This window comes from Podarcis melisellensis (assembly GCF_964234715.1).
Source record: "Podarcis melisellensis genome assembly, chromosome: 11".
NCBI lineage: Eukaryota > Metazoa > Chordata > Lepidosauria > Squamata > Lacertidae > Podarcis > Podarcis melisellensis.
Window position 1 is genome coordinate 20,320,509 of NC_138543.1, and position 11,566 is coordinate 20,332,074.

An 11,566-nucleotide genomic window follows, 5' to 3' on the forward strand; every position below is an offset into this window, starting at 1 on the left:
CAAGTAGCTCCAATACACTTGTAATTTCTTTGCAGAGGAGAACATCCTAGTAGATCGTGTCCCCACTTTCTTTCAAACTAGCTTATGTCAACTATGCATCATAAAGTATCTGATTAATTGAATAATCAATATATAAGAAACCACTGGGGATTTCAATTCTACTGTTACATAGGAAAGTCAAAGAAGAAGAATACTTTGGCAGGTGACTCGTTTTATTCATTCTAAGACATTAGCAAAAACTAAAGGATCATATATTTATTTTAGTATGGGTCTCTGGGAGGTATTGTTCATTTGCAAGATCTTCTCTTTCTCTCACTTATAAGAGACTAAAGCAGTCGTACTCAAAGAGTGTGGTGCACCAGCTACACTGATGTGGCAGTAGAAGATAGCAAGTGTGCTGGGCAGATTCAAGGACAATCAATATTCTATTTTGTGAATGATTCATGTTCTTATGTAGCTGCATTGTTTTAGGCTTTCTGAATGTCTTACAAGCATATATTACAAAGTAGTTGTATTCTATGTTACAAATCAAGCACTGCTAGAAGTTGTTTCTTTTCGTTTTCCAATGCAATTTCTTATCAATAAAAAAACTGGTGTGGCGCAGGCAAATTTTTATTCTGAAAGTGTGGCCCAGAGAGAAATGTTTGAGGACCACTGGCTAACTTGTTAAGAAAGAATGCATATGTATATATCTAGCTAGTAAAACTTTTCCACATACAGAATTCAGAAAGCAACTGAATCTTTGAAGAGCTTCAGACCTGCAGCTCAAGCTTCTTTTGAAGATTTTGTTCTTGACATAGCAAAGCCACAGGAGGCTCTTGGGGACATGTCTTTCCTTTCGAGTGGTAAGTTGGAAAGGAAGCTCTGCTTAATTTCTCCCCACCCCCAACATAGTCTTTCCAAACACAATTTGCTCTCGGTTGAGTTTTCAAAGTTCTTCAAAAGTCAGTTGTATACCTGTAACAACTATGGGAATTTCTTAGTACTAGAAAATACCCTAATAGGCCCTGCTACTATTGTGCATTTTGGGAGAGACAGAACAGATCCTTTGTATTGAAGAAGCAATCATAGTGTGGCAAGGTCAAGTCAGTATTTGACACAGCTGTGTGTGCTGTCATGCACATGCTGGAGTTGCTTTTTCTTGTAACCTAGTTGATCTCAGAGCATATTTAGATTGGGAATGAGTCCAGGAACGGTGTTAGCAGGAGCAGCCAATGATTTCCCTGGAGTTTAATGTATTGTTACCAAGGGATTTGGTAGCCGGTATGAGCAGCACTGCTGTTGAGTGAGTGACAACCAAGGATGAATAAGATCCAGCACGAATTCTGTAGAATTCCCTCCCACCCCAACAACTATCAACTTGGAGAAGTCTTTGTTTTAATTTAGTGAAGTTAAAAGCTTGTTTGCAAATCTAAAAAATTATTCTTGTATGTTTAATTCAGGTGTTGATATACCAGAAATCAATGAGGAACAAAGCAAAATGTATAACAAAGCTTTGATCTGTTGGGATCATCCACAGAAAGCAGGTTCAGCTGATACTTACATCCTTGAATACCGTAAGCTGAACAGAGAAGATGCTAACCCAGCCTGGCAAGAGACTGAAGTCTTCGGCAAGAGTGAGATCATCTCTGATCTTGACACTAACAGCAGCTATGCCTTCAGAGTCAGAGGATATAAAGGATCTATCTGTAGCCCTTGGAGCAGGGAAGTTATCTTGCACACACCTCCAGCTCCAGGTACAATTCATGTATTTTTGCAACTCCCAAACTGGTGGCTGTGGAAGGTTGAGGTCTTGCTGTGCATACATATATGAACACTCACACAGAAGTATATCCATCAGCAAGTTATAATAAAATTCCATTTAATTAATATTTTAAGTTCCCCACTCTGCCTGCTTTAACCACAAGCCCCAATATTTAGCCCAAACAGGTAGCTCTAGCAATATTTCTGAAATGCGCACAGGTTTGCTCTTTGGCAAGCTTTTAAGGTGAACTCCATAAATGGGGGCAACTACAAGAAGTGTTTCCAAATCCTATTTAAACTTGACGCAGTGATTTGTATTGTTAGAATGACACACTTGGTTGATCTTAGCTTCTGTTTTATAAACCACTTTAACATTTACAAACACTAAAAATGCAGTATCTCTTTGCAGAGATACAACCTGAGAAACAATACCAAAACAAGCAAATGCAGATACTTAATTGTTTAATAATGCTATGTAAATGTGACCAGGTGCAATGGCTATTGAAGGAGACAGTTTTAGGAGAGGAAGGACCAAAAGAGAAGTATTCATAGTGGAACAAATGAAATACAAAGGAGAAGTTTCGGTAACCATTTAGAGCTCTATTAATAAAAGAGAGATCTCTTTTGATCACAAAAGCATTAGTACAATGTGTCCCTGATGACTCAGCTTTGTTAAAAGGTGGACAGTTTCATTCCCTTACACCAAGACTTCTAAATAGTTTCCAAGGTCAGCCCAGTCACCATGTCTCAGGGTAATGACTGATGAACACCAGGGCCTCATCAGAAAGAATAGGCTGCAGTTTTCTTACCATGCGTAGCTGCAGTGGAAGTGATGCCCCTGGCTGCTAGTAACATCTGAGCTTCCAGGTGCAACAGCTAGTCCTGAAGCACTCAAGGCTTCTGGATGTGAGGGGCTGGGGGCAGGTGGGTGGTGAGGTTGGCACTGGCAGAACCATTCCAGCACTATCACCAGTGTGCCCTGACATGGCCACTGTCCCTTCAGGTAAGTGACAGCAATACTGCTGTGGGGAGGTTGGCTTCGCAGCACCACGTTACCGTGCTGGTTACCCATCCCACATAAGTCTTGTTGTCTGCTAGCCAATCTTGTTTGGATTCAGTTTTGGGTTGGGAGTAACCAGTAACAAATGCAGCTGTCCCTACACAATGGAAAACATTGGAAACATATTCAGATAATGTGTTTATGCCTAAAATAACACATTCTATTTGGTCAGTGTGTGTACCAATTGTGCATTCCTTCACTGTATGTAGTAGAACAAAATCTAAACCTTGAGTGTTGAAAATTTGTCTCAGATAGTCTTCATATACTTGAATTTGAATGGTGCCTACAGATGTTTCTCTATAGGTACTTCCTGGAAGGAGATATGTAGTGCCAAGTGTAAAGAAATATTACCAGATTGAATCATTTGAATCTGGAAGAAAGAAAACATCCTTTGATGCCAGCTGAATATTTTTTTAGGGAGAAACAAAACTAATTATATTTAATTTAAAGAGCATAGAATGCACAAGGGATGAAGAAACAGATGACTGAAAAATTCACTCTGCCAAAAGTTGATCCATAATGGGAGGACTGGGTTATGGAATCAAGGGAATGGTTCTCTGAATGAGAGGAAGAGCCGCAGCGTTGTAAACAGAGATTATTTATTAGTAGAAGGCTACATTAATTGTGAATATAAAATTAAGTTAGTGCTGATGGTCTTCAGCACCTGAGAGCTCATACTGCCCTTTCCCTTCTTGCTGAAGAACCAAGGAGGAGCTTGTAAACCACAGCAAGCAAAACTATTTAAAATATTAGAACTTCATAGCAATCACAGTTTCTTAAAATATCAGATATTTAAGGGAAGAAGGGACAATGTAGTGCTCCAGTTGTTGGCAATTTCAAAATTACGATATAGAGAAGCCAATACCATTTGGCCCACAAAAGGAAATGAGCATAATTATGGTGTCTTAAGGAGAAGGGCATCCTTTGCATCATGCTTATTAAAACAAACAAAATCTTGGGAGGTGAAGTTAATTGCACTTTAATAGGATTCATGGTGCCACTAATGTGTTCTAGTAATTATGTCTGAGATTCCTTGTCCAGCCTGCTGATAGAGTAAAAAAGTGATTTAAAAAAATAATAATTAGGAATATCTCAATCATTAGATGCTGATCTAGGATGCATATTTTCCAGTTTTTAGTTTCCTTTTCGATGACAAGTGTGGCTACAATAGCGAACACCTCATGCTGAATGCGAGGAGAAATGCTGTGGAAAGCAGGGCTGGATTTCCTTTGCTTCTGGGAGCTGAACGTATCCAAGCCGGTTGCTACACTACATTAGACTATGTTGTTGGAGACACCGGTATTGTGAAAGGGAAGCATTTCTGGGCTCTCCGCGTGGAGCCCTATTCGTATTTGGTGAAAGTAGGAGTTGCATCTGATGCTAAGATCCAAGAATGGTTCCAAAATTCTCGTGATCTAACAAGCCCAAGGTAAGTAATACTTTCCCTCTCTTTCGTTGAAGCTAATGCAAAGTTATGTAAGATAAAAGCCATATTGGTTGAAGTAACAGCTGGATTGCTGCCTCAGCTGCCTTCACACGGGGAAGGCGGTCTGCCTCTTTCTCCTGGTTTTAAATTCTCAAGTTTTAAATAAAATTTGGGATTCCCCCAAGCGTGCTGATACACCCCGCTTGCTTCTCGGCAGCCCTCTTTCTGGTTCCATTTCCAAGATTTCACTATTAGAGAGTGATCGTTTCTTTTTAGAGATTTTGTTTCAAGTGATTTCAATTGGAATGGGTCTCTAAAAAAGCGACATGTTCTTGATTGCTTACACATGCACATGTCAACAGGACATTTGTTCCTGCCTTTCCCCCCTTGTGAATATTGGTCACTGTAATGTACAGTTTCCTACAACTTCTGTAGGCAAGAGGAACACAGATTTGATGCTAGTACTTGTGTATCAGAGTTGGTGCTCGCACTTGTGTATCAAATACCTATATCTGCATTTCCAAGAAGCACATGGGCATAGAAGGACAGATTGCTGATTTCGTTTTGACTTGCGTGCTTGTACAAGCCAAATTTCTACTCAGTGCAGCAGCAGCAACAATAAAGAAGCATTCAGCTCAGAAGTGCGATAGAGTGTGATTCGAAAGCAAACTGTTACAGATCATTGCTCAGCACTGCAGCAGCTCACATTAGCAGGCAAGAAGCCTCCTTTTTACGGTATTGTATACATTGCTTAAATTGAGCAGAAATAATATGTGCATGCATGCAGACAGCAATGCATTCACGGCTACTCTTCTAACTCAGCTCAGACCCTTCAGGTCAGTCTCCTTTGACCTGCTTCTAGCAGGAGGGGTGGAAATGAGGAGGACAGGATCTAAGCTGCCTTTTCAACTTCTATTAGCTTCTTTTCATGTTCAGCATCTGGGGAAACCAATCCTCCTTCACTGGATGATGATTCCAATGCGGCTGCTGTGATGGGTATTTGCTAACGCTGGCTGCCCATATTTGTCCTGAGTCAGTTGCTTTGTTCATAATCCTTGTTTTCCCTCTTCACTAGTACTGACAAGTGCCGTTTTAATTTTTTTTTTTTAAGATTACAGTTGCGTGACACTGTCGGGGAGAGAAAAATCTTACAACATGAAGAAAAGGGCCAGAAAGAGGAGGAGGGGGGAAGAATGGAAAAAAGGTGGACAATTTTTTAAAAAATTAATACAGTTTGAAATTGCACATTTCTCAGAAGTACAGTCCAGATTGTTGCTAGTAGATATATACATCTGCCCAGCTACTTTACATCCTATGTAAGGCAAAGATGCAAAGACTTGTCTCTTCAGCATGTGTAGATGGGGGCTATTTTGGCTTCCCACCTGTTGCTTGATTCCCAAGGTTGATTCATGCCTTAGGCTCAACCTCTTTATACCTGCATTTTTTGCTGACTTTAAATATCTTCCTTCATAGCCTTGGTTCTTCAGTTTTTATTTATCATACACTAGAACACATCACAGTAAACACAAACTTACAATGAACTACCCAAAGCAGGAATTTGAAGTGTTTGCTGATCTCTATTATACAGCCATCTTTCCATACCTCAGACAATTTTCCTTCAACCTCCTGCCCTGAACCTGAAAAAAGGAATTACTATTATTTGCAGAGTGCTTTCTTCTTCTTTTTGAGAGTCTAAAAATGATTTCCTCCCCCAAATCCTGACTCAACTGAGGGTGGAGGTGTATGTTAGAAGAAGGTTCCAACTTTCTCTCTATATGATTTTGTAAGGCGAACATGGGTGCATGGGATTTTGCAAGAGAGAATTGGAAGGTGAAATGGAATAGTAATACTTCCTAGCTCTCAAAAGCTGCTGCTAGTAATTTCTACCATTACTGCTACACTCAACGGCAGTGGTTTTTTCCTGTTGCACACTTAAAAATGGAAGTGAAGCCTGTTTGGGTGAAGAACTGGAGGCCAAAGAGATTTCATGGGTGTGGGAGGTGTTACATCAGCAAGTGTGAGCTTGGGAAAATTTGTCCTCAGGGATATAGATGGAAACTCTGTAACCAGTATGTGGATAATAACCTGCACAGAATAAATCCATCATCATCATCATCATCATCTGCCTTAAGAAACAAAGAGTTGTATCCAATGGTGACTTGGCATAGAAGTGCATCTGCCGGGGCCAACCAAGACTCGTTCTTTGTGCTAATACCCCTTGCCAATTGCAGCCCTCTAACTTCCTCAGACTCAGCCCTCCAGATGTTTTTGGCCTACAACTCCCATGATCCCTAGCTAGCAGGACCAGTGGTCAGGGATGATGGGAATTGTAGCCTCAAAACATCTGGAGGGCCGAGTTTGAGGAAGCCTGCTCCAGTCCATACCATTCTAGAGTGTCCCATAACCAGTGCTTTTTTATTGGGAGGGGGTACGTAGGGGTACACATACCCCTAAACATTTTGTGAATCTTAGTTTGGCCTCATTGACGGCAGTATTTCAGTATGGGCAGGAAAATGAGAGTACCCCTAAACCCTTTTTTAAAGGAAAAAAGCACTGCCCATAACCCTTGGGGAAAGCTTTTGGGAGTCATTGGATAGGGGAGGATCAGTGAAAATGTTGAGAGAAAAAATGTGAAGAAGTTTAGTTACGACACACAGACGCTTAAAATTTCCAATTTAGACCTGGTCTTTCTGCTCTTGGCAGTTAAAGTCCATGTTTTCTGGTAGCCAGTATCCAATGGCTCACTTCTAAGAGTATAGATTCTAGCATTAGGGTTTCCTGCTTGCCAATAATAGGATCCTGCTTTACCTGCTGGGGATTCCTTTGTTATTTGCTCCACCTCAGTTCATGGAGAGCATTAGCTTCTAGCTGTAAGGTTCTTGAATCCGGATAATTACTCTCATTTGTGCTCAATTATCTGGAGGCCGTGTTAGGGCTGACCTAGTTCATAGTGATTTTTTGCAAAGGAGAACTTATCGCTGGAGGCCTGCATATGGTAAGTCCAGCAGAATTACAAAGGAAAGGTGTTTAATATTTATAACATTTGGCATAGAACAAAATGGTAAATGACACTGCAAATTTTAATTCAAGAAAGTTTCTTTTCACAGAGGAAATAGTTCAGGGGACGATGGTGACCAGGTACATGCTCTCTATAAAATAGAAAGAAACAACAACTTGTAGTTGTCATGAATTGTACCATGTATTCATGTTGCCAGAGCCTGTTTGGCTTTACTTCCTCAAACATGAGAATTGTGCTGGTTAACACTGCCACCGAAATACCATTTTCAGAAGAGGAATTACTTTAACTGTTTCAGAAAGTTAAAATCCTCTTTGATTCGTTTGTTTCGTTGAACGTTGCTGATAGACGTCACCCTGTAGCATAGTAGCATAGTCCTGTTGATCTCAGAGGTACCAAAGTTGGTACTTTATGCAAAGCCTCAAACTTTGACCTCGTATACTATTTTCTCAAATATTTACATTTGTACTTGGCCTTCGTCAGAGGAAATCAAAGCAGCGTTTTAGTCTTACAACAGCTTTTGAAGCTGAGAGACAAGTGACTCTTGACCAGATTTCCTGAGCTTGCTTCACAGTTGACTTACCTAGATTTTCATTCTTCAAACACATTTTGACTTCTTCCATCCTGTGGAAGGCATATCAAACAAGATGGGGGGGGGGCAGGATGCCCTATATGCATTGTAATTGCTGCTTGCCTTGAGTCTTGGCCTTTGGCAGTACAATTTAAGAATGTGATATCACTTGAGATGGATGTAACATATCTCCAAGGACATAATAATAATAATAATAATAATAATAATAATAATAATAAATAATTTTATTTATATCCCGCCCTCCCCAGCCGAAGCTGGGCTCAGGGCAGCTAACAACAATCAAAATAATCCAACATTCTAAAAACATTCATTATAAAATTAATTAAAATCAAATTAAAATTAAATTGATGGCAACCATTAAGCAAAATTCTGTGCAGATTGCCAGAGGAGGGGGTCAGGCTGCGCCCTGACCAAAGGCCTGGTGGAACAGCTCTGTCTTGCAGGCCCTGCGGAAAGATGTCAGGTCCCGCAGGGCCCTGGTCTCTTGTGACCTTGCTGTGGTCACAAGTCATACTGGCAGGATCACGGAGGAGGGCCATTTTTCCATTGTGAAAAAGTGTGGTTAACTCGCATGATCATGCATGCAGTTCTCATTTAAATCTGCACAAATCTTCCTAGTGTTGATGTTATGTAGATTCTCAGCACACCTTCTCCCTGCCCTCTAGCATACTTTGGGACTGCATGGCAGAGGATCTAGCTTCATGCACAATGTTTTAAGGGTCTGTGCTTTATTGTGTGAAATTTACTGTGCTGGACTGTGAGAAAACTTTGAAGATTTTAGGAGATATTCCAGTATGTCTAGTATACATCAATCAATGTTGTGTTCTTCTTCCAGATATGAACAAGACAGTGGTCATGACAGTGGGAGTGAAGACATCTTTGTTGAGTCCTTGCAGCCTTTCACACTGGTAACCTTAGGCATGAAGAAATTCTTTATTCCTAAGGTTTCTCCTGCTCCAGCTGCTTCCAAAGATTCTATGAACAGAATTCTTCCCATGCCATCATGCATTGGAATCTGCCTTGACTATGACAAAGGCAAAGTTGGATTCTATGACGCAGACAGGATGAAATGTCTTTATGAGCGTCAGGTAGACTGCTCTGGTAAAATGTATCCAGCTTTTGCATTGATGGGAAGTGCAGGAATTCATCTGGAAGAAACGATTGCAGCAAAATATTTGAAATACGAAGATGAAGACATGTAATGCCCAAGGATCCATCTTTAGCATTATGTCTTAATTACATCATATCTCCTAAGTGCTTTTGCTGCAACCCTGCTTTTGAGTCTTTCTGTTTTCGTTTCGTTTTTTAAGTGTCACAGAAATTTTTCCATTTCTACCAGATTTCTTTTTGTCCGGAAAGAGCTTTCTGGAGTCACCCATTGACCTGCCTTTTGGCATGCCTTTGGAGCCTTCAGAAATCAAATGGATTAGCAGTCTCATTGCCTTTCATAAGCAGGAAGTCTGGTGGCTATTTGGTTTTAAATTCTTACTTAGCTGATGCTTGCTGGCATTCACATTCCATTTTAAAATGGAAACGGGCCCTATGTAACAGTGCATTTCTTATGGTTATGCATTATGTATGCTCCTTGCTTGAAAAGGAGTTTATTTCACTACATTTCGAATGGTTAGGTGTCCCGGTTACTATATTTGCATGGGAGCAAAGTACATTGTGAATCTACACTGCAATAGAACACATAATAATTGGGAGATAGATGTGAATCACAATGATTGTATCCAAGATGGAATTATTGTGACTCACGCAATTGACTTTTACAAACCTGTCTATCAGTGATCAGTAGCAAGGTTCTTATGTGTGTTTTCAGTGTTGTTGGCTATTTCCTATATACTGTACTTCAGTATATTTAAATATAAGTGCAATTTCTCTTGAAACATCAGACCTTGCTGTTGAAAACTGCATAGAGAGAGATTTAAAAATGCAGGCCCAAATGGTAATAATATAGATTTTTTTTAAAAAAAGAAAAAGTGAACATTTTTTTGTTTGCATAGTTTATACTGTAACTTCTTTTAGAAAAAGGTTTTTAGTGTGTTTAGAATAAAGTGTACTGACCATTAAGTTTGGAAAACTTTTGCCTTAGGGTGCCCTTGTCAATTAGATGTGTTAGCTAGAAAGTAATCCATACAAAACTGACTGAAGCTCCATATAGTCTGCTTAGCTTGTGGCAAATGTCGCTCTTAAGCAGAGGTTGGTGAAGCACTGCACTTCGGATCATCGTTTTCTTTTGGCGGAATTAAATTTGTGTAATATGTTTTGCTAAATACTGTTTAAAAATACTGCAACAGGTTTCCCAAGGTTTGGCAGCTGCCGATCATTCGGGATCATAAAACTGTAGCCCAAAGCGTTACTTTTAGCTTGTGTTTATTTATGAGATGCTGACTAAGCCATAACTTATTTATTGTACAGTGAAGTGATATTCTGCTTTTTAAAAAAGAACCACCACCCCTATCATAATTTAATCAACAAGTGGATTTGGACATTTCTGCTACTTTTATGCACCATACTGCTTCAATCAGTACTGAGAATTAGTGGAATGTTTGGGACCTATTCAATATAAATGTGGTGCTTTACACTTCAGTTGAAGGGACCAGGGGCAAAGATACTTACCTGTCTATGCAGAGCTTCTTGCTTTAAACTAAAATTGAAAAGTTTTAAACCACCCAGGAATGTTGTGTCATGGTTTCGTTTGGTCTTTTTTTTTTTAGAAAAGGGGGGAAAAAAACCATCCAGTTTCTACCGAAAAGAAAGAGCACTTTACATTCAGACTAAGTGAAACCTTGTGTGGATCATTCACATATAGCTGCTATAACTAACAAACCTGTTAGGGACTACTGTGTGATCTGCAAAGCTCTATACAAGTGTACATCATGTAGACAATTTTCAGAAAATAATAATATTTGAAGCTTTAATGCAAACCGTAAGGCCTTGTTTGAAAATATTGTGAAGTGGAAATGTAACTTTCTCAAGATTTTTTAAAAATAAAGTATGTCAAATAAAAATGTCCTTATTAAACACTCTTTGTTATTACTAAGATAATGGCAACTCCCTAATAACAGTTGACAACTGGATTTTAGGTGTGGGGAAAGCTGATATCGTATTGCTTTCTGGCTGCATTTCAAAATGTGAATGGTATGAAAACGAAGTAAAGCAACTGATTTAATTAGCTCAAGACAAATTTCCAAAACACATTCCAAACTTGCTTATTATTTTGCACTGATTGTGCAGCATTAATTGTGGTTCATAATTGTGTTTTTAAATGTGTAGAAATAAACAAGTAAAATATTTAAAACAACAAAAAACAATTAAGGACAATCACATACTCCCACAGCTCATAATTTCAGGGTTATGTGGAACAGTATCAAATGTAGCTCTCAAATGCTTGAGTAAACAAGACAATTTAGCAAGTTCCTCCTGAACATTAATAATGAGAGAGAGAGGTGCATATAGCCAGTGAGGACATTCCACAAATGGGGAACTACCACTGATAAATCCCTGTAATGAGTCAGTGCTAGCTGAGCAGCAGCCTGCAGTGTCGCCACCAAGATGACCTCCCTTGCTGATTATAGGGCCCAAGTTCACATTTTGGGAACTGCTCTTTTGGATCCTTGGGTCCTAAGTGGTTTATGGCTTCTGAACTGGGCTCACTGGCAGCCAGTGCAGCACTTTCAGGGTCAATGGTGCAAGAACAGGCTGCCTCCTACTTGCTGTAGCCTC

At 39.7% G+C, this 11,566-nt stretch overlaps 1 protein-coding gene across 8 annotated transcripts in view; it reads left to right on the forward strand.

The window, feature by feature from the left end:
• Positions 1–10,552, forward strand: part of TRIM36 (tripartite motif containing 36) — a 51,528-nt gene extending 40,976 nt beyond the window's left edge. For 4 of the 8 annotated variants that reach the window (XM_081930546.1, XM_081930547.1, XM_081930548.1 and 1 more), the window contains exons 7-11: positions 721–845; positions 1,443–1,736; positions 3,935–4,232; positions 5,341–5,433; positions 8,673–10,552. In XM_081930546.1, coding sequence (XP_081786672.1) covers positions 721–845; positions 1,443–1,736; positions 3,935–4,232; positions 5,341–5,433; positions 8,673–9,039 — 1,177 coding nt within the window. In that variant the 3' untranslated portion in view covers positions 9,040–10,552. The remainder of the gene's footprint in view (positions 1–720; positions 846–1,442; positions 1,737–3,934; positions 4,233–5,340; positions 5,434–8,672) is intronic. The other 4 variants (XM_081930550.1, XM_081930551.1, XM_081930552.1 and 1 more) reach the window with 1 other exon arrangement.
• Positions 10,553–11,566: the final 1,014 nt, after the last annotated feature.